General features: G+C 43.7%; 6 protein-coding genes across 6 annotated transcripts; 4 read left to right on the forward strand and 2 right to left on the reverse strand.

Annotated features, from left to right (window-relative positions):
* Positions 1-302: 302 nt before the first annotated feature.
* Bfra_012107 (putative extracellular exo- protein) lies at positions 303-1,813 on the forward strand (the record flags this gene model as incomplete). The annotated part of the gene is made up of 5 exons (XM_037342428.1): positions 303-760; positions 828-958; positions 1,029-1,499; positions 1,576-1,667; positions 1,721-1,813. The coding sequence occupies 5 exons, from the start codon at positions 303-305 to the stop codon at positions 1,811-1,813; spliced, it is 1,245 nt and encodes a 414-aa protein (XP_037187725.1).
* A 906-nt stretch (positions 1,814-2,719) lies between these two features.
* On the forward strand, positions 2,720-6,976 carry Bfra_012108 (putative mynd finger family protein; the record flags this gene model as incomplete). The annotated part of the gene is made up of 5 exons (XM_037342429.1): positions 2,720-2,830; positions 2,937-3,018; positions 3,082-3,489; positions 3,639-6,261; positions 6,736-6,976. 5 exons carry the CDS (start codon positions 2,720-2,722, stop codon positions 6,974-6,976), a joined length of 3,465 nt encoding a protein of 1,154 aa, XP_037187726.1.
* A 936-nt stretch (positions 6,977-7,912) lies between these two features.
* On the reverse strand, positions 7,913-11,337 carry Bfra_012109oa (putative argonaute-like protein; the record flags this gene model as incomplete). Its single annotated transcript, XM_037342430.1, has 6 exons — positions 7,913-8,197; positions 8,254-8,787; positions 8,843-9,050; positions 9,109-9,662; positions 9,739-9,807; positions 10,063-11,337. 6 exons carry the CDS (start codon positions 11,335-11,337, stop codon positions 7,913-7,915), a joined length of 2,925 nt encoding a protein of 974 aa, XP_037187727.1.
* Positions 11,338-12,791: 1,454 nt separating this feature from the next.
* Bfra_012110 (uncharacterized protein) lies at positions 12,792-15,406 on the reverse strand (the record flags this gene model as incomplete). The annotated part of the gene is made up of 2 exons (XM_037342431.1): positions 12,792-15,041; positions 15,104-15,406. 2 exons carry the CDS (start codon positions 15,404-15,406, stop codon positions 12,792-12,794), a joined length of 2,553 nt encoding a protein of 850 aa, XP_037187728.1.
* Positions 15,407-17,967: 2,561 nt separating this feature from the next.
* Bfra_012111 (putative 1,3-beta-glucanosyltransferase gel1 protein) lies at positions 17,968-19,523 on the forward strand (the record flags this gene model as incomplete). The annotated part of the gene is made up of 4 exons (XM_037342432.1): positions 17,968-18,103; positions 18,152-18,205; positions 18,258-18,867; positions 18,932-19,523. 4 exons carry the CDS (start codon positions 17,968-17,970, stop codon positions 19,521-19,523), a joined length of 1,392 nt encoding a protein of 463 aa, XP_037187729.1.
* A 1,015-nt stretch (positions 19,524-20,538) lies between these two features.
* Bfra_012112 (putative tyrosinase precursor protein) lies at positions 20,539-22,955 on the forward strand (the record flags this gene model as incomplete). The annotated part of the gene is made up of 8 exons (XM_037342433.1): positions 20,539-20,608; positions 20,655-20,789; positions 20,845-20,975; positions 21,025-21,303; positions 21,360-21,676; positions 21,740-22,281; positions 22,338-22,477; positions 22,554-22,955. 8 exons carry the CDS (start codon positions 20,539-20,541, stop codon positions 22,953-22,955), a joined length of 2,016 nt encoding a protein of 671 aa, XP_037187730.1.
* Between the last annotated feature and the right edge of the window lie 23 nt (positions 22,956-22,978).

Here is a 22,978-nt window from a genome sequence, read left to right on the forward strand (position 1 = left end):
TTGGTTCGCCACTTTCTCATAAAAATGAAATTACATGCCAGCTGAAACGCCATTATGCAACATGGGATATGAAAATAAATAAAAATTCCAAAGATTTGATTCGTGGGCACGACAGGCACATTTGATCCAAATCACCAGGGTTAGCGAATCTGCAAATCCCCTGAATGCCCCGCATACGTTTACCCCATGGGTAATTTCAATGCGGCATTTAAAAAGTCGTGATATACTCATAATGCGACTTGTAGAACATTGAATTCGATATTCGTATTGCAAGCCAAGAGTTGTCCAGTATCTTGTCAAACATGAAGTTACATGATTTCCTCATCTTCTCGTTTCTCTCCTTCTCCCTCTCTTCAGCAAAATTATGTTCCATGCCCTACAACTCCTCTCCCTTAATCGACGACGCACCAGGCATCACGACCGCTGTTAATATTTGTGGTCCGAACTCTACAATTCTTTTCCAACCAAATGTCACGTATAATTTACTCACTCCCCTCAGTTTCACAAACCTTACGAGTGTTAAGTTTTCGTTTGAGGGCAATATCAGTTTGAGTGAGAATGTAACGGCGGTACAGCTGGTGGTCAACAATACTCGTATTTATCCGGGAAGATGGATTACGCTTAAGGGGACGAATGTCACTTTTGAGGGCAGCGAGGAGGAAAGTGGTGGTTGGTTTTTGGCGCATGGGGAGAATTGGTGGAGTAGTCCATGGGACTCTGTACAGGGAGGGCGGCCGCATTGGTTCGGGTTTACGGTTACGTATGTTTAAGATGTTGCCTTTCTAGCCCTCCTTTCATCGACAGGCTTTTGCTGATTCTTTTGGAAGTGATCTTGTGATTCGCAATCTCAAGATTCTTAATCCTGTGGCGTGGGTGTTTTCAATAGGGGGAAGTAATGTCGAGATGAGGAATGTCTTCATTGATGCTAGGAGTAATGATGGATTTCCCTTCAACACTGGTATGTATCTCCTCCACTCACAGGCATTTGAGAATATTTCGTCAGTATGGGATATTAAATGAACGAATAGATGGAATCGACCTCTCTGCATCTAACGTCCTAATCGATGGGTTCGAAATTCACAATGGTGATGATGTGATCAACGTCTCGCCTCCCGCTACAAATGTCACAATGCGCAATGTCATCGCTTCCGGAACACATGGTCTCTCTGTCTCCTGCTCTTCAGGCACAGGTGGTAATTATACGTTTGAAAATGCTTATATCTACGATAGTTTAATGGCAGCAAGATTCAAGGGGGCGATAGGTACAACGTGTAACGTGAATAATGTGACGTGGAGAAATATCGAGGTGAAGAACGTTAGCTACCCAATCCATTTTATCGAGGATTATTATGATCAGGAGAAGGGTATTCCAAGCGGAACGAATACTAGCATTGCGGCTTATGCGAAGGGGTTTACATGGGAGGGGATTAATGGGAGTGTGGCAGCAGTGGTTGGGGATGCGAGTTGTGTAAGTAACCCATGTTGGTATGCTACTACTGGTGAGTCTTCCCGCTTTGATCTTCCTGAGAAGTCAAACTTCGTTGCGTAGGGAGTTTGTAGGTTAATAGTGTATAGATGAATCGCCAAAGAATGGGTTGTATCTACTTTGTCATGATAGTGCTCATTGCGAGGACTTCCACTTCGAAGGCATTGATTTGACGACTGCAGTAAGTCAACTACAAATATTTTCGAATGTTACTTGTTACTAATTGAGTTTTAGAATGGGACTGCGGCGGGAGAAATATGTACGGGGTTGGAAGGTGTGGAAGGCATGGGGGTTGCTTGTGTGAATGGAACGATTACAGCGAACTGATTGTCTAGACTGGTCTTCACTCTCGCGAATATCAATCGACTACTAGGCGACTATATACCTTCAAATAGCCGTATAGATCCATCTATAACTCAGTGATCCAACCTAATACACATCTAACTAGACGTGCCCTTCGAATCTAGTATAATTTGGTTCAACCGCAAGACTGCATCGACAAATCCGAAAAGTACTACTGAGCGATCTTACGTTTGGATATTTTGAAAGTCTCAATATCTGATTTTATTCTATCTCAGAACTGTGTTGTTTTTGAATGGTTATTGACTGCTCAGACTTTCAAACAAAGTGGGCAGGCAAGTCTGAAGAAACATGGAGAGTTTGAAGATATGTGGAAGTCACATCTTCTCTAAGAAAATCAGTGAAGCTTAAATGGTCAAAAAAGATGCTGCAACTTAACGACGAAACAAACATTGTTATACTTATAACAGGATACAAACTAATATTTGAAAGGCCATGTTTGATACCTACTAGGGCTGTCTGCATATGTGGGTAAGGACTTCCATTGTTTTGTTTGCGAGCTTTCTATGGCTATTCCATCTTCATTGAAGATCACAGATCATTTCATCCAAGGAAAAGTCATTTGATAGATTCAAGTGAATTCGGTTCTTTGATTTTATCTTTGTGCATCTCATTGGGGTGTCGTCTCAATTCACTAGAACACATGTTATGAAACCACCTCTTCAATCCATTGATTTAGTGGGAATGTAAAAGCATACAAATTGATTCTATTTCTTCCCATGACCACAAGATTCTTTTATGGAATTTCTGGTTGACAAGAATAAATAAAGTCGGCAATTTGGTTGGTTAAGTTAAACCTGACCTTCCCTGGACTTCACAAGATATTACTTCTCCCTCCGTTGCTTCTCTCCCACGATCCAACAATTTCTCAAAATGTTAGGACCGACTAGATTTAACGTAAAACCTTTTTTCTATCCATTTGGAAATACGCCGGCGATCAATTTGCTACAATCTCGGCGCCCTGCTCGCGAAAAGGATGATGCGGTAAGAGTATTGTTGCTGGGTTGTGGTGATCCCAGAAACTTATTATTCACCCTGTGGTGCAATGAAGGTGAGGCGGCATGTCATCTCAAGATTTGATTCATAATAGGCGCAATTATTGATGCTCTATCCTATAGACGAACTAATAAAATGGGAGTTCATGTGTTGCGATTCAGAAAGTGCAATTCTTGGTAAGACAGCTCCCGCCATCCTTTCTCCTTCCAGATTCACACATTAATGAACCTTTGATATAGCGCGCAACATTCTTCTCTTCTCTCTCGTCATCGACAATGAGCCCTATGCATCAATCTGGAACATATTTTACCATTTCTACATCACGAATACCGACAATGCCGTGCTACAAAAACAGATTTGCAAACTTCTTCAGCAATCGGCTAACTTAGAAGTATGGTCATCTTCAAACTATGGCGCATCGATCTGTTTCATGAACCAAGACACATTGGATCAAGTTCGAGAGATGTGGTCTCAATACCTCGAGGTCGCAAATCTTAGATCAGATTCCAAGGAACGAGATCACTTCGAAACAAAGTTTAAAGCAGAGGTCAAGTCAACCATGAGAGAACAATATGTTACAAAGAGGGATATCGGGATCCAAGATGTCTGTGGCCGGAAACAGTATGCATCTGCTCTTCGCTCAGCAGGTGGGAATTGGGAAAGTGCCATTCAAACAGTTGTTGACGCCTTCGATGGGTTTTGGGACCACGGCGTAATCGCGGGAACTCGCATGATGTGGAAGCTTTGAAACAAGACGGCCAACTTATAAATCCGCTGATGGCACTTACCTCTGCAGGAAACGTATTTGCGATCTCTTCGAGCTCGGATCCTCTTTTGGGCTTTCGCCTTGCAAGCGCCTTTGATGATTCGAATTTCTCCCAGGAGGAATTGACAGAAAATGTTGTGAGGCTAGCGAAGACTCAATTTCAGGAGTGGTGCACGAGTTTTAGGGAAAGAGTTCGTGAGAAAGGAATAGCCGTACGACTCTATTGCGGCGATGCTTTGAGATTCTCTTATGCGCTACAAAGCTTGGAGGGTAATGAAACCCCAGAAACGAAATTACTCAGTCTATTTACCACAGCATGGCGTTCAACTCCACTGACTTTTGACAATCCCGGTGCGACAAGCGGTATTCATACGTTTGACGTCATCGACACCAATAATCTGGCTGATCCGCTTGGCATTCTGAATCTGCTGCCTGCCATAGCGCCATTATTGTCTCGTAAGGCAACCGCAGTCATGTTTACTGAGACGCTGTCTTTGTATACCAAAGATCCAGTTGACATATTATCTCATATCCTGTGTTGCGACATCACAACCTTCTCACTACTTCTGGGGCTGGCACCGTCCGGTCACTTATTCGATTTTACCACGTATGCCGTTGGACTGGATGCCCAACGACAATTTTCTATCCATCGAAATAATAATGATAGTTACCATATGCGAGTTGAGTGGAGATACCCAAATCTAGACGATCCAGCCGGTAGAGAATTGATCTTTGAACCGCATGAACTTGCCCTTTTCTTCTTCAAGCTCTACCTGAAGATGTTCGAAATCGAGTCCATGTCACCAAACACAGGAAGAGAAATCCATCTTCTAAGATACAATCGCCTAGGTTTTTCCGCTCTTGTTTGCCTAGCGAAAGGTTGTGTCAAGAATGATCAACTGTCAACTTTTGGGGGCTGTCTTCTTGGACATATCGAAAAGGAGGAAAGGCTGCGTGTCGGTGGTCTCCAACTCCTCGAGTTATCTTTACACTTTTACCAACTAGGTATTTGTGCTCAGCCCTTCTTACTGGAAATACCTCATCAGATCATGCTCGCAAGCCAGAAAGACTTCAAAGAAGGACCGTTAAGTTTACGAAATCAAGAAGTGGGTGTGGGCCCACTTGATCAAAACAAACTTCCTCGTCTGGTTTGGATCTCTCTGAGCGTTCCACGGGAGATCCTTGAATCATTGAAGATGGATGACGAGTATGCCACGGTTGGGCTACAAATCAAAATCCGGCATACGAAAAGTAAGACCGAGGCCCTCTTCATGTCTCTTCAATGCTTTTTTGGTAGTCTGGTCCAACGAGCTGATGATAATGATGCTCACGATGTTATTGAAGATAAGCAGGGCTTGAAGGGGACATCGAACTTAATCGTGATATGTGCTGTACCCTCCTTGGTATTGATGATAGATTCCAGAGAATCCACACGAATACAGTTAGCATGTTTGAGCAACAGATTGGGTGCGAATCATATGTACGGTGGGGCTATATGTAGCTATAGCCTTGATGAGGATAATGTTTTGATTCTAAGAGAGCCTCCAGGAGTCAGATTGCGACCTTTTGCAACAGATCATGCAGCCATCTTACGCACATCTTCTGCTTCTCAAAAGCCTTGCTTTGTCCGAATAAAGAATGGTCTTTTAGTTGAGACCTTGGAGATTCAAAAGAATTTTGAGCATTTGAAAACCGAAAGTGCCATCAGAGTTCGCCAAATATCTCCTTGCACCATTTCCGAAAGATTCAACGGCTTTGAAATCGGCCAGATCCAATTCCCATATCCGATCACACTCCACAAAGCAATAATTGATATTTCTAACAAGGTGAAAACATTGGTTGCTAAGCCGAGTTTAGCTTTAGATAATACAGGTTACGCACTGAATTCATTTCCAGTTGTGTTGGATGGCTCAGACGCTTACCCTCTCACTCTTCCCAAGGTAAACATGAATCAGCAGCCAATCATATCTGGTACTGGCCGCGAAACTGGAGAATGGATTTCGAATCTCATGCATAGTATGTTCTGCGCACGAGAACGGTCGTACTGGCGCAAATCTGACACTGCACTGCAAGAAGATGTTCCCGCTTTATTCAAAATCAAAAGCTATATCCACAACATGGCAGTTTCCTTCGTTCAACCATCTGCTCTGGGTCGGAAGCAGACATTCTTGTTTGAATCTGGTGACCCGCATAGTACCTCACGGATCATCTTTGTCTCGGCTTTGCCACATAATATTGATCAGAGCTCGATTGTCCTGGATGCATATTTACTTCCACTAGCAGCCGAATCCTCCCCAATCACTCCCGTGATCAAGGAGCTACTAGCTCACAAAGCTACTCAGCCAATTACCTACGGTATGAGAGATGTAGATGAGCAACTAATGATGCGAATGCTTCCAGCAACCGTAGAAGCATGTCGAAAAGGCTGGGACCACGGTCCAGGATGCAAATACCGTCAACATGGCTCAGTATTCTCCTACACGGAGTCGAATCAGTCACCAATCTGCACATGCGGAGAAGGAAAAGATGCGGAAGGCTTTCCGCGGGTTGAAAGATGGAAGACACTCAGTAGACATGCAACGAGGATTGCTCTTATGCCATTATCGACAGTGGATTATCTTGAAGCTCATTATTCGCAAGAAGAGCATAATAGGTATGAGAAAGGAATAATTTCAATGTTGACCTCGCCAAATTCTCGCATAGATGAAATAACACGGACATTGGTTGATCAAATTACTCTAGTTGACCCCAGAGGATGTCAAGAGTGTGGCAATATCCCACAGGGAGACACGGTGCACAAGCAGTGCGCGGGATGTCGAGCAGTGAGGTATTGTAGTCCGGCATGTCAGAAAGCAGACTGGAAAGAGCATAAGAAAATGTGTAAGACTAAAGTGGCTGGTACTTGAGTCATATATTGTGGTATCAATTGATGGCTATCAGGTTGTGATTTTGATTGTTACATTCTGCGTAAGTGAACCGAAAGTTCTCCATTGGCGCAAATCATCCAAATTGCATGGCCATAACCGTCCTCGGTGTAAATTATATTTGTACATATATCCTCCGAGAAAGTTCTTGCTAGTTACCAATCGTCTATTTCATGAGATGTCGATTTGTCTTATTTCTCCAGATCCTTATTCCCGCTTCTGAATTCTGCATTAACTAAACTTCGATCGACGATAGTCGAAGAACTCGATAACACAGATGATGAAGACAGAGACGACATTCGAGAATTTCCCAGCGGGGAAGAGGGCTGTGGTTGCGAATTGACCGACAATGGTGGTGACAAAGATGATTGTGACAATGACACAGATATCTCTCTTATACCACCACCATACACTCTTCCAAACATTTCAATCCCCTCCGAATGAAGCATCCACAACCCCACGATATCAGTCAAACATCCGAATACAATGATCCCTATTTCCACGCACATTGCAATATAATAAGGCTTAGTTAGTCGATTAAGTCTCTTCGTATCAATCTTGCACATCAAATATAAAATGCATCCAGCAGTCAACCATTTCGGAATTTCCCTCCAGATCATTTCCTGTAGAAGGTTGCTTTGGGTGGCAATTTGCTTCTCTCTTGGGAGGAATTGATAGTTTCCGCGCTGGTAGTGGAAGATTTTTATGATTTGTTGCATAGTCGGTACTAGGTATGAGAAGCACAGAAGACATAGAGATATTACAATAGACCTAGAGAGAAATGTTATTATAGGTTTTCAGGACTTGGAGTTTGTGGGTCTACGGATCGTGGGGTTACGAACCATGTATGATCGGACCCAGTGACGGCCATTGCGCATGTGGTTATGAAAGCAAGGAAAACTATGGATTGAGTGGCGAGGGCGAGTAAGAATACGGCATTGGTGTTGAGAATTGGCATTGTGAATGTTGCTGTAGGATTTGATGAAGACGTCAAGCTATTAAGTGGGACTTTTGACTTCGGATACTTGAGGCTGAGCTTGGATTTAAGGCTGAAATTTTGCTTTTCTGTATGTTTTGCATGGGAGAATGTGATATATCGACTCACGGGGAACTAGTGTTTCTCGGGTGATGCAAGGGGAATCCTGAGCTCGCTTAATTTTTTGAAGAGCTACGTGACACATGTTTCTGAACCAATGGAACTGGTGTTTACTTCTTTGTGTTTCTCCATCCCGAAAAAATATCTCATGTTCATTCTAATTTTATGCCAATAGTACTAACCAATATTTTGCCACATCGGAATGAAAATTATGCATGAACGCCAGAATCTAGACCCAAGCGCCACTTTCACACCCGAATCTGCAGTGCAGAAAGCCTTCCACATCAAAGATAAAACATAAAATTGCTGATCGATGGATGCCAAGGATTTTTCCACCCATCTGGTAGCTTTTCTGAAGTATTTGGCTTCCAAACGAGCTTATTTTCTTCATAAACAGCCGCCCTTTTTGTTCCATCCATATCGTCCGTGATGTCCTTATCATGATAACCCTGAAGTACAGGCTTCAAATAGCATCTCACGCGATCGCACAGCATATCTGCGTAGCGAGCTGGTGTACAGACAGAGAGGGCTTTGAAAGCACGAGCGCCAGTGTAGCAAAGCTTGTTTGTCTGCGTACAATCAGTTAGTGCATCTAGAGGTGTGGGTCTCGAAGTCAGATACTCACAATATTCATGATGTCCTTTGGAGTTGTCTTGTAATCAAGATCATCGTAAATCACAACATACTGATTACTTTTAGCCGTGCCGAGTGGACTGCAATGGCTCTGCAAGTAGAAACTAAAGTGATTGGGTGTCACGACTACCGAATCGATAATAGTTCCAGCATTCAAATTTGGATCACCGTCTACTAAAGTCAAAGGGTAAAATCTGGCATGATGTCGCTTAATTGCAACGATAATGGTGAGTTTAGGTTTCCATTTCTCACGCTTGGCTACTTTTGGAAAGGCGCCACGGAGTGTTTCCTTGAGGTTGGATTTTAGTTCCATGTATGCGTCAGAGCATCCATCGAAAATTTGTTGTTTCTCGTGATGCCGAACCATGCCAAACTGACTCTCGCTCACTCCGTCTCGGTAGAAAAGAATCTGGTCGGGAAGAATCTGCGGATATATGCCACCATACCCTGGTTGTATGTCTTTTAAAACACGTTTGGCCCAGGCAAGAAGTCTTTCTTTCATCATGCCTCGAAGATCTGAAATGTACTTCAGGAGCAGAGGTTAGCGATGCAGAAGACATGAAATTAATGAGTACACGTACTTCTTGTTTTCCTTCCTGGAGTCTTGCAGAGCCGAGATATTGGAATCGGCTGTCATCATCGGTAGCAACTATAGCAGCTATGGAGGGGCATCCTTCCTCGTCGCCAGGATGTGTGACATCTGCTCCAACAACCATAGTCCGGGACTTGGTTCCACACCCATTGCTCACTTCTTGATTGATGCCTCCCAATTTGAGATTAAACTTTAAGCTATTCGATCATTGTTAGTATATCTTCATGCTAGAAATGGTGGAAGATTGTGACACACCTGATATTACCACATCTAGCGCGATCCCCTGCTCCCGAAAGATTTTCTTCCACCGCGCAAACTGTCGGGATGTCAATATCACAATCTGCCCATCTCTTTATTTCTGGATAGAGCTTGCGACTTCGGTTTGGAATCACAACCATGATCAAGGGCACGATTTTCGTGCCTTCAATGACCGGCCGTAGAGCGCTTTTGAAAGTATCAGCGCAAGCTTGGCGATATTTTTCGGGTTCCTGTGCTTCGTCAGGAACTAATGCTTCATAAAACACACGATTCATAATCTTCTTAAGTCCAAATTCATCCAGAGATCTGACTAAGGTATCAGTGACTCCCTTCATATCTTTCTGCTTATACTCTTGACTATGATCATATCTTAACCGCAGAACGTGAAGAGTTGTGTTTTCAATACCCGCTTTCCGGCATTTCTTGAATTTCATTTCCCAGGAACCGTCGCGAGCTGGAACTTCGTCAGTGCCACCAAGTAGCAATGGCGGAGCCTTGAGGGTTCCCGCTATGATCTCGACTAAATTTGTGTTTGGTATAATTCCAAATGCCTAATTTTAGTGGACAATGTTAGTAGATAGACAATAAAGTAATAAGCCTCTATAATATATGCAATACTTTTCTCACCTTGTAGAAGGAGTCCTTCTCAAAGAAGCCCAATTCTGCCAATCCCGCCTCCTTGATAGTAACTTTACTCTATTGAGGACTCTTGGTGGCATCAATCATAGCAGCAACATAAGGCTCTGGTAGATCCTTCTTAACAATTTGCCATTCAACAATTTTCAAATGATCTGCTGGAAACCAAGTTGGCTCTGCCTTGCTTCCCACGTTGATGCACCGGGCATTTTTGTCGAACACACTCTTATGATATGCTAGGTGACTGTCAACAACTTGAGAGCTCATAAACAACAACCAAGTGGAAAATTTACTAGCATTCATGTAAGCATAAACTGACATCTCTGTACCATCTTTCATAAACTTTGTCTTTGACACACTATGCGGCGCGATACTTTTGATGTTGAAGACTTTTTGCCTGTTCTTTTCATGAATGTCGAAAGCAACACGAACCCCCTTCAGAAGTCTACCAGGATCTCCCCAAGCATTCGGGTTTGATTCTATCCATTTGGCAAGGTTGATCGGAGAAAAGAACGCAGATGTTGTCACATTAACATTGAGCAAGACTGAGCCCTGCCCAGGCCTCATTGAGCTGAAGAAACCACGATTTATCCGATACAAAGGCGCCGTATCATTGTCTTTGAAGCGTAGAACAGTTTTCCTCTGCTTGAATCGTTGTTTAGACATCCATTCTTCGTCATCAACCACAAAGCTACGTGGAAAGAATTTCTTGCCCACACGACCTCCTTCGTACTGAGGGGAATTAACTTTCTTCCAAGAAATCATATTCAGGAACTTTAATTCCTCTTCAGGGTGGTCGAGGGGTATATTCTTAGAATTGACGTGGTCTATCAAGGCCTTGACATTAACCAGTCCGAGGAATGTCAATGAAGAGTCCATATTGATCGGCTTGCCATCGGGTCCGCTGCGTGTATGTAGCGTTGAAATGGAGTATCCTATCTCATTCAAATCATGCTTCACGAGTGGTTCGTTAGAGACAATAAAGGAGTCATAGTCGGTAGCCCAGCTGATTGATTTGAATAGATCTTTGTTTTCTTCGAGAAGCCGCATAATTAAATAGCGCTTGGTTTCTGGTCGTGTAGGTATGAACCCTTCGGGCTTTCCACGAGAAATGATTCTGCCAAGGCAAACCGAGTACTTTAGGATCTGCGCTTCGCTGTTCAGACCGACCTTGTAAAAGTTCGCGTTAATCTTAGTAGATGGATCCCAAGTTTGGCTCTCGGTTTTGGGGATTCTCCGAGACTCTTCATCATACAAGCTTTGAAGTTTCTCTTCCATCGTTCTGTTATCGGCAACAGGTTCGGGTAGAGGGTTTAATGGTCCAGCGGTGTTATCTGAAGCTTGAGACATTGCACTTGATGCTGCATTGGACTGAGGTCCATATTTTCTTAACCATGCATCTCGCGCGTTGGGAGTAAATCTATCTGCAATATCTTGCCCAATCTCAGAAATTTTCTTGCCACCCAGCTCAAGGCATTTGTTCCTTGGACACACAGCGTGGCCGCATGATTTGCAACTTTTCCCAACGGTTTTTGTGCAATTCTTACTTTCGTGTGGAGGTTCGGTGATTTCGAAACAGTTATCGCACATCTGTTGGTTATACAGTGGGTAAGGTTTATTGCATGCCGATACCGGGTAGTCATGTGCTTCCTTCTTGCAGCATTTCGAGCAGTCGAATAGTTTAGCCATGTCGAAGGACGGATTCTAACCTATGAAATCAAGTTCAAATCGAGAAGAAAGGAAAGTAAATTGATCAAAGTGGTCTGAATCAGACAGCTCATACCCCAGAAGTCCTCAAACTAGATCTTTCCGAATGAAGATGCTGTCCCTGAACATTCGTGGTCGGAAAATGAGCACAACTTATACTTCCAATTCCATGCTTGTGCATCAACACCAACCATTTGCCCCCATTGATTGCCCTCATCATGAGAAACAAACTGCACAAAGCTTGCGCTAATTATCACAAGCTTTGTGAAGATACATGTGCAAAGCGATTCTTGCTTTTTTTAATTTTTCGAGAGATGATGGATTGCCACACATGATTCCTGCTGTTTGCCTCACGGGAGGCTGTTGGTATAACAATCGACAATTTATGACCCTAACAAAAGTTCAAACCAACTCTTGTTTCAACAATGAGCTATTGTGTAGCTAAAAGAAACTAGAAGTCATATTACCGGCCCCAGAGACGCGGTCCATTATTGCAAGTAGGGTGATTTTTGTTTTTTTGATGTCGAAACAGTCGAGAAGCAGTGTGCTAAAGTATCCTGGGCGAATCTGGTGGATAGATATCACGGAAATTGTCTCATTGAAATATACATGTCGAATATCATCAGTGAGCAGAGCATTCAGACTCGAGGGTGAAATTAATACCGCTACGCCAGCTTGCGATTCTTTCTTCCCCAGTATTCGTGATTTGATCCATAGAACCCTCACATATGGCTCAAAAGTTTTAGAAGGGGCGAATTCGACAGTTTGATGGGACGAAGTTGAAGAAAAATTAATTCACATGGATCAGAATGCGATATTCCTGAACGCCAATGGGTAAGCAGACAACAAATATAGAGAGCCATCATGTGAGAAACGTCGTGTTGTTAGGGGTAGCGAACAATCTTGCTACATTGCGAAATGAACCAGAGGTCAGCTTGCATATACCGACCGAGGGAACTGAAGACAACGTTCCAGCAGATATCAGAGTGGGAGGTGAAGAATGAGCTCACCATTTTTTGGCGGCTCGGAATGCGCATGTGTAAGTCAATTAAAATGTTCTAATTAATTCGCTCTTTTGGTGTGAAAATCATTCTTCGCCCCCGCTCAAATTAGTTGCTGTAACAGTCAACTGAGCTTGATCCTGAAAAACTTACAAGGGCATAATTTTCATCATGCCAGAGTATCAGTGTTGGCCGAGTCCTACTAGAATCTCATTTGAATGAAATAGGAAGGTGTGACATTCATAACGAATTTCATTTCTCATTAATCATAAACCGTTGTGATACAAAAACACCATTCATTGGTTAGTCATAAACGTGGTGACTGCTCAATGCTGCTCAAAGATCATGCCACATATTTACAGCTTCCGCTTCTCCTTCCTCTTGCACATCACTATTCATAATTCTCCTGTTTCTGGCCGGTGTCGGGCTCAAAGCGATCCTTGGCCTGCTCATGAAAGCGTTTTTGTAATCCGCATCCACACCCATCCCCATACCCTCATCCATGTCCTCCAATTCATCATCCTCGCTTTCCATCATAGATGATATCATTCTATCCTTCGCTGGAGTCGGACTAACAGCAATTCTCGGTCTACTCATGAAAACACTGGCATAATCGACATCATTTCCATCCATCAACACCTCTCGATCAATTGCTGGCGTGGCTGGAGATAATGAATCTTCTTCCTCTTGAACAACCTTTGGAAACTGCGATTGTCGCTGTTTCCTCTTTTCCTCTTTGATACTTTGTCTTCGCTCTAGCTGTGCCCTCTTTTGGGCTGCCTCAAAGCCTGCCATAGACTGACGTGTGCGTTCTATCAAGTCCGCATGTTTTTCTTCTTCTGTTACAGAAGATTTGACAGGTGTGGCTCTAGACTTAGGATTTAGAGTGAGGCGTTCCATATCTGGCAAATCATCAAAATCATCGTTAAGATTGGATTTCGAGTATCGTGGGTTCGAACGAGCCATGGTAAGACGGGTACGTTCTGCTAAAGACAACGAGCGTTTCAACTTCTGCGGCGATGGGGATGCAGCTGACATGGAGTTTAAAATCTGCTCTGCTTGGCTGAGCTCCGGAACAGGTCCAAGAGGGTTTTCAGAGGCTTGAATTGATCTGGAAGGAGATGGACTTGGCTGTGATATCATTGTATGTCTCCTCGTGATTGATACGGGTGTCTCAACTGGGGTTCTTCCAAATTCACGTTCTGGGTCTTTGTCAAAGGAGACGGGGCGACGGGATGATCTCATAGCGCTTGGAGTGGCAGATATATAGTCATCTTTGATAGCCGATGTTACAGTTGTGGCCTCAAATAATTTCTCGCTAGCGACGCCGAGATTGTCCGATGCCTGTCCAGGCTGAATGATTGATGAAGACCCAATGGGAATTGGTCTGTGGGATATTCTCGAACGTGGTGTACTGATCGATTCATTGTCGTGACTACGAGAAGTCGAAACCTCGGCAGCCTCATCAAGAATTCCCACCGAGACAGGCGAACGGTCGGGAGATACGTTGGTAGATAGAGATATGTCCCCATCCTGATTACTTGGTGACAATGACTCTTTGGTTAAATCAATAGAAGGCTGTTTAAACCTTTTATTCGAGCCACCTTGGATGCTTTCTTTGGAAAACGCCTTCTGCTTAGATACATCATTCAAAGCATTGCGAGTTCGTTCCATCAAACGAGCATATTCATCTCGACGGGGGTTGTTTACGGAACTGGAATCCTTTGTAGAATACTTCCCGATTTGTAATGTCTGGTGATCATTGAAACCAAGTTTTATGCCCTTCTCCTCGATGGGAACTGCCTGCACCTTTTTGGTGGGTGATTTGGTACCGTTTCGAGTCAAAGTCCGTCCAAATTCTTGCCATCTAGCCAAGCGGCTCTCCTGATTTTGCACTCGTGCCTCTAGCCGTTTGACGAGCCCGGTATCATTCTTTCCTTCTATGTCTGCAACAGTACCATTCTCAATCTGTTCCCAAAGCTCATCAAAACGCTTGGCCAACAGTCCCTCTCTACTGGGCCTATTATCTCCGTAAAGAATCGTTTCCAGCCACTCGTTACTACCGGACCAATTCTTGCGAAATTTATTTTGCAATGATCTTAGATCTCTGTCGGATAATCCAGTATCGCCTTCTCCTTCATTCATCTCATGGTTTAGATCTTCCCGTCGCTTTAGAGTTCGTTGATCATTGAGCTCAAGTGTTCCAGAAAAGTCGCTATATTTGGCTCTTAGGTTGTTCTTCTCGGCAATATGCTTGCCCAAAGATTTCTTATGTGCTAATATCAAGGCCGATAATATTGTCCTTTCTCCGGTGTATGAAAAGTTCTCCAGTGCCAGTTGTTGGGCAAGAGCTTCGTATCGTCCAGAGGTGTCTTCCTCAACGACCCTTTTCAGAACAGCGTTTGAGAATACCGCCAAAACTTCCTCCAGCCTTTCACCCTTGCATTCGTCCAGCATGGTTTTCCTCAGTACGGTGTCTCGTCCAAGGACTCCATTCTTCTTAGCCTGATCGAGACATCGAAACAATGCGGTGCGCAGATTGAGGGACTGAAGAGGTTCGAGTGGTGGGAAAAATGGTTGCAATTTCTATAGACACGAGTTAGCTGTTTTGTTACATTCCAAAGTGACAATGAAGGGCAGTAGTGTACATTTCGAGTCTCTTCCGGATCCCAGATTGCAAATAGCTGAAATAGTGCCCACTCTACACTCTGTATTCGTTTCTTTTGATTCTGTTGCGCATCCTTGGTAGAGAATGTTACCGCCGTAATATCTGGCCAGTCATCTCGCAAATCTAGATCCAGAAGTCGAAGATTGGTTATGAAAAGGGCAACGTATGAGGGGCCAGAGGGTGGTTGTGAGTTGGAGCTTGAAGGGAGCCTCAAGCTGCTTGACGCTGTCGAAGTTCGAAGACTTCGGGATCGCCCAAGAGGATTAAAGGTTGAGACGGACATTTTGTTGATCCCCCGCAAAGTTGATATGATGACAACATGTTATCGTAATATATCTCACTTTAATATCAAAGTATCAAAGATATAAAAGCGGTCTGCATTGCATTAAATTCGTGGAGCTCTTCGCTTGGTGCAGTGTAAACAAACCAAATTTGGCGGTTGTGCCAGCACTGTATTGTGCATTTAGCTCATCAATAAAAATCACGATCACATGATCTTGGGATTTGGCAGGTACGGCTTTGAAATGCTTGGCTGCTTGGCATTTGGTATGTGAATAAAACAAATTCCGACGACAATCTATCTTTCTCTTCTCTACTTCTTGTTGCTCTTCCTGAAATTCTAAATAAAAATACACCTTTTGGTCGTATTGGAGGACTGGAAGGAGCTTCATCGTCGCTGCCATTACTATCTTCGGAAGTGACAATGCTCTTTTCCCTAAAGGTTCTCTACACTATCATTCAAAGGGATCAATGGCACGAATGGGTACGGCAATCACTGATTTCTAGCAATTCACGACTTACGAGCGATGAAATGAAGTAGCTGGATAAAAGTCTATCGCTCATTTGTATTCTTTTCGACAGCAGCTCAAGGCTTAGGGAGTCTCTTCTCGAAATGCTCTGCCTCGTATGGCTATTGAGAATGTCCCATCGTCCTATCGTCCTGTTGTCCGATATGTTCCAATCAATCCTCAAGGCCCGGTCACCATTCACTGCATTTAAAACTCAAACAATCCTCAGGCCTCGACCATTAACGCCATTTGCATTCTTTGTCAGCTCCGGTTGGTTGAACACGAGTTCTCAGAATCCATTTCAGATGGAATAGATGGCAATGCAATGCACCATAGTCCACAGTAAGGACACTGGGCGGGCTATGTTAATGAGCTGTCCAGGTATGCTGACAGGAACCTTGAGAGAATTCATGGCCACCCTTGAACCTCATCGAAACATTGTATTTCCTCATTAGCGACGCATACCTGCAAGATTGAGCTCGGTTCCATGTCAATCCCAAATCAATCTCAGTAGATTGTGAAAGTTTGTTAAGACAAATTACCATACTAGGTATGCACAAGGAAGTCAAAGTCGATCATAAGTCTCCATGACACGCGTCACCTTAATCATCCATCCCCAAATTCTCCTTTTTCTCGAGGTATTTTCATGGCTCCACTGGCAATCCACCAAATCAATTTTGGTTTATATGAGTTGTCTAGACTAAACGATAATACGCAATGATTTTCCAAATACTGGAAATGTATTTTCAGAAGGTATGAGAACTGCTGTATTTTTTGTTGTGGCTTTCTATAAGTATGTACATTACCTCATCCCAATACATTGAATTTTGGTAAATATCTCGTTATGCTATAGGAGAAATAGAATGAGAGAATTCAATGCATCAGGTCTCATTGAATCTTTGACTCGCTGCACAGAGTAGTTTGACTCCAGCATTTCTTTTGAGTGTTATCTTACAACGGATCTGTGGGGCGATTTCAGGAGATTTCCCTGTTAAAATTCAACTTTGAACTACATTGGTCCTTGCAGCGATGGGCCCATAATACTAATTCCTCTTAAATGTTCTCAAGTGTCGATTACATTCATTCCCCGCCCTGAAAATCGAATTCCAACGATGACATTATTGTCTTACATGGAAACAGTTGCCAAATTACGAGCTACAGATTATCTCGTATCATGTTCTCATCAATTCGTTTTACACGCATAGCGTATTGTTTTATGACCTGATGTCAATGGACCGCCCATTCCTACTTAAGAAATGTCCCTCTTATTTCTAAGGTGGTTTGGAAGGTCAGAATTTTATGCTGGAATGACCATTTGGCTATGCTTTCATCATATGGCATCAAATCTCTCGACTGGCTGCATAACCGTGTAAGCGGATTTTTTTCTTGGACTGTGTCTACAAGTGCCGAGTAACTATCAAACCTTGAGGGAACCTTTGATACGCTTCTGATGAAACATGATTGCATTGTTGAGCCCGGTCGACACCTTTTGGTGAACTGGAAGTCTTCATCTCTTGGAAATTAGCTCGCCATGTCTTTCCCAATTGAAATGATAGTCAGTCACGTGGAATGACATAGCCTTGAGAATTATGGTGGGTCAGCTAGTGAATCTCTATTTATGGTATCGCTTGGGGATGGTGAAAAGAACGGGTCGATGTACCGTTGAGGGACCGTGAGGGATAAGACGCGTAACAATATGAAGGTTCACTGGTTGGAAGTTGGAACATCAGAAGTTATTCCTTATGTGGAGAATAACATCTTGAACAAGATAAGTTCGGCCTGCCACGCCATTCAAAGCAACTTCTTTCTTATTTCTCTCCTCTCTATACCTACTGTTTCGTTTCCTCTTTCTCCCCTTGTCGATTTTTTCCAATTCCTCGCTTTTATTACATTCGTTACTTATAGATCCGATTTCTTGGCATCTGTAAGGCTGAATCTTATACCAACCACACTCATTACCCTCAATATACCTCTTCTTTCCTCATTAGCCTTTGTAAAAATCACTGTCCATTTCTCAACTCTTCTTCTTTCTTCATTCTGATTTTTGTTTTACAAGATGAAGCAAAGTATAATATTTGGGCTTGTTGCCTCTGTTGCCTCCTTTGGCATGGCTGCAGCTGCTGGCACTCCAGTCTTGGCAGCGAGAGCTTCATCTACTTCAAGTGTTGAGGCTGTTACGATTTCAGGAAATGGTATGCTTTCAAAGACTACTTTGTGACCTTATTATTGACTTCTCTCAGCTTTCTACAAGGGTAGTGATCGTTTCTATATTCGTGGTGTCGACTATCAGCCAGGTAAAACTATCGATGTTTTCACAAAGGCTTTATAGCTAATCTTCAAAAACAGGTGGAGGAACTGGTACTACTTCCGATCCCATTGCAAATGCAACTGCCTGCAAGAGAGATGTCGAGTATTTCAAAGAACTAGGAATCAATACAATCAGAGTTTACGCTGTCGACAACACTGCGGATCACGACGAATGCATGGGATACCTTGCTGATGCAGGTATCTATCTTGTCCTCGATACCGATACCCCTCTTTACTCTCTCAACAGAGACGAACCCAAAGAATCATACAACAGTGTTTACCTTCAATCCATTTTTGCCACTATTGACAAGTTCGCCAATTACACCAATACTCTTGCTTTTCTGTCCGGTAATGAAGTCATCAATGATGTGAACAACACCAATTGTGCACCATATGTCAAAGCTATCGTTCGAGACATGAAGGAATATATTGGTAGCCGGGGTTACCGATCTATTCCTGTCGGTTACTCAGCTGCAGACGTTGCTTCTAACCAATATATACTTGCCGAGTACTTGAACTGCGGCACTGATGATGAACGATCCGATTTCTACGCAATCAATGATTATTCATGGTGCGATCCTTCTTCCATGACTACATCCGGCTGGGATACTCTCATCAAAAACTACACTGGCTACAGTATTCCTCTCTTGTAAGTCTATCCATTTGACCTTGTCTTGATACTTGTGAATTTAAATGTCTAACAAATTTCAAAGCATGTCCGAGTTTGGTTGCATTACCAATACCAGAAAGTTCACCGAAATCGCCGCTTTATACAGCACTGAAATGACTGCCGTCTTCTCTGGAGGTCTTGTATATGAGTATTCTAACGAGGGTAACGGATATGGTCTCGTGGATATCACCGATGGAACCGTCTCCACCACTGAACAATACACGTACCTCAAGGAAGCATACGCAAACACTACTTCTCCAACAGGCGCCGGTGGAGCCGTCACTACTACTGGATCTGCAAGCACTTGTCCAACCGAAAGTTCTGATTGGGATGTCTCCGGTGATGCGCTTCCAGCCATGCCTACTCCTGCTGAGAAATACATGACTGAAGGCGCAGGTACTGGACCTGGTTTGGATGGAGCTGGATCTCAAGAGGCTGGTGACACTGAAAACGAATCTCAAGGCACTGCAACCGCAGGTTCTGGTGCTGTCACTTACACTGCTTCTGCTGGTTCGTCGAGCTCTACATCTTCGTCCTCTAGTGCTGGTGGAAAAAATGCCGAGGTTGATATGAGAGCTTTCGGGGTTGTTGCAGTGACCCTTGTCAGCATGGTCGGTGGTATGATGTTGCTTTAATTGTGAGGGGTGTAGGTAGACTTTTCTTCTTTCTTATTTTTCCTTTGTTATCTTTGATGTACATAAAATGGAATGCATAAAATTTGTGTACAATTCGGCTTCTGCCCAAGCATTTTATCTTACGTGTTTCTTGTCGTTTCTTGGCCGATTTACACTATAACAACTCTTATGCGTTGACCCCGCGATTCACTAACTGCTTAATGGAGTTCGGATTTGTGCACAGGAAGTTCGGCCTCTTACCATTCGTGCGCCCCTCCAACCTTCTCGCTTAATGGCCTTCACATATTTACTTAGCGACGTCTCGTTCTCGCTTTCTCCTTTTTCGAAAGGCTCACTGAATTGCATTTGAGTTCTTTCAATAAATATTTCCACTTACTTGCTAAATTTGTTTCGATCGTTCAGTCGGTGAGCGGAATGCGGCTGAGGTTCCCCAATGCGGGGTTAATGCAGGGGCCGCATATTGCAATATAATACGACCGTGTAACTTCTATCATCTGTTTCTGCCCGAACATCTTACAAGGCTGCATCTAAATGATTATGGCTTTGCCTCCACCGAGACATAGAGCACTAACGTGACCAGTGATATGAATGTGGAGTCATAATATTTCTGACCGTCATCAAGCCATCGTCTGTTGCAAAAGAAGTACTGGATATGCATACGAACATCACGGTATACGCATCAAGCCGTTACACTGCCATATGCACAAGCCCTCACTTATACAATCTTGATTCGTGAATTATGTTTACTTCATTTAGCTGAATTCTCGTGATTATCTTGGCGTGACTTTCAGTAGCTTTTCTTATGTAGACAGCCGTGTACAAGGACTTCTTTGAAAACTACGCCCTAATGCGCCTTTATCTAGTTATGGAAAGCATAGCATTCAAAAGTAGTTATATACTCCTAATGTTCCTCTTTATCATTTAAATCACTCAAACTTTCTCAAACTATCTCAATTTGAAACCTAAGCATTTGCGCAGCTCACATAAGAAAGTGCATACGCAGTACTTGGCAATCATGACTACTCTTCCGGCACTTAACTACCCTATTACCGGGCCTCCAAAGCCTTCTCCTGCTCCTGCCGACGGTAAGGCTACACTTTTTTGTGCTGTTCATTCTGCTAAAATTCTCAGGATCTGTTCCTTTGAGACGTGAGATTCGTGATCTTCAACATAACTTTCCTGATCAATGGACGCTCTACATCCTTGGTCTTCAGGCTTTTCAACAACTTGACGAGAAGTCGGATCTATCATGGTATGGAATAGCGGGTATGTCTTCTGGAGCATGTTTCACTGCACATGTGTATCTTTCTGACTTTCCAAGGTATTCATGGACGTCCCTATCGTCCCTGGGGTGGAGTACAAGGAGGTAACCCTGCTGGATGGCAGGGCTACTGTACCCACAGCTCCATTCTCTTTGCACCATGGCATCGTCCATACCTTGCGTTGTTTGAGGTGGGTGCAACTTTACTCGTTCTTCTACTCGATACTCACATGTCCACAGCAATACCTGTATCAAATCATACAAAAGATTGCTGCTACGTTCCCGGCTGCCACAAAGACCCGTTATCAACAAGCTGCCTTGACTTTCCGTATGCCATACTGGGACTGGGCTGCTGCACCGCCCGCCAGTGATAAATATTTTCCTACTGTTGTTGGACAGCCATCGATCCAAATCATCACTCCAACCTCAAACAACAAACCAGTTCAAATCACCAACCCCCTCTATTCCTACAGATTCAACCCCTTGAATCCTTTGAAGGGTGATTTCCCTAGTGCTCCGGTATGAATGACCATCCTTAAGCTTCAGCGTACTATAGCAGCCATTGACATCTCTAGGAATCACGATGGCCCACCACTCTTCGCTATCCAACCAATGGAAGTGCAACTGCCAAATCTCAAGAGCAACAGGTCTTTGACGCTATGGAATCACAATTTGATTCTTACCAGAGCAATGTTTACTTGATCATGAGGGATCCCAATTATAAGCAGTTCGATGCCTTTAGCAATCACCAATGGGCATCAAACAATGCTCCGGGGACATACGGTAGTATCGAGGATGTACACAATAGTGTTCATAGTGAAACTGGTGGGAATGGACAGATGGGCGATCCCGATTACGCAGCTTTCGATCCATTGTTTTGGTTGCATCATACGTAAGTCAAAGTTCTTCTTCCATTGAAAATGCCAAAATCGTTTCTAATATTGACATTCGCCAGCAATGTCGATCGTCAATTTGCCATCTGGCAAGCTTTAAACCCCAACAGCTATGCAATCAACAAGCCTTCTGGCGATGGAACTTTTTCTATCCAAAGCGGCAGCCAAGAAACTAGCACTACCCCCTTAACACCATTTAACAATGCCACTGGAAAGACCTACTGGACTTCTGATGGCGTGCGTAGTACAGCCACATTCAACTACGCCTACCCCGAGACTCAACAGTGGAAATATCCTACCGTCCAGCAATATCAAACAAGTGTTCTTGCCGCAGTGCAGACGTTGTATGGAGCTACTAGTAATCAATTTATGCAATTGATGGGTGTACAAACTGCTGCTGCACCTGCACAAATACCTACACCGGCCGAAAAGGTCATCGCAGAGAGCAGCGATGCAGCTCAGAAACCTATCGATAATAGCGCTGCGTCATCTTCTGACGGACACAACTTTTTCTCGAATCTTCTTCACGGTACTGCCAAGGCTAAGCCGAAGCCTGGTAATGCTGTTCGAGGTGGAGATGACTTTGAGTCTGAGATTGGAAAACGTAAGATCCCTTCTCGTCACTCTGCTCATTCAGCGATTGTCTAACAGAATCTCAAGCATCTGAAGCTCTTGCCACCACAGGACCAATCGAATACCGTGAATACATCGCTAATATTCGTGCTCCCAAGCACATTCTTCACCAAACCTATCGCGTCCGAATCTTCCTCGGAGATTTCAATTCCGATCCTGCAACCTGGGTAAGTGCTTATTCATTTTCCTTCTCACCTCCTCATTTCCAATTTCTCCATCCCACCAGATTAACCAAAATCCCAGGCAACCGAACATTCCACCATCGGCACCTTCTCTTCCTTTGGTAAGAATCCCGAAACCACCGGCTGCGGAAAATGCATCAAGGACGAAGCACGCTCCCTCATGATTTCCGGTACCGTTCCTTTAACCCCCATCCTCCTCAAACTTTACAAGAATGGCGATCTCGGATCTCTCGAAACGGAGAATGTCCTTCCGTATTTGAGACAAAATCTCCATTGGAGAGTTACGCTAGCTGATGGGACTGAGGTTGACAGGGGAAATGTTGAGGGGCTTAAGATTAGTGTGGTGAGTACGGAAGTGAGGTGTGCGCAAGGAGGATTCCCGGAGTATAGTGGGGAGTATGAGGTGCATAGCGAGGTTACGGGAGGAAGACCAGCAGGTCTGGGAGAGGGAGATAGGATTTAAGACTTTTCGGGAGGCAAGTGGTA

Source organism: Botrytis fragariae (assembly GCF_013461495.1).
Source record: "Botrytis fragariae strain BVB16 chromosome Unknown tig00000260, whole genome shotgun sequence".
NCBI lineage: Eukaryota > Fungi > Ascomycota > Leotiomycetes > Helotiales > Sclerotiniaceae > Botrytis > Botrytis fragariae.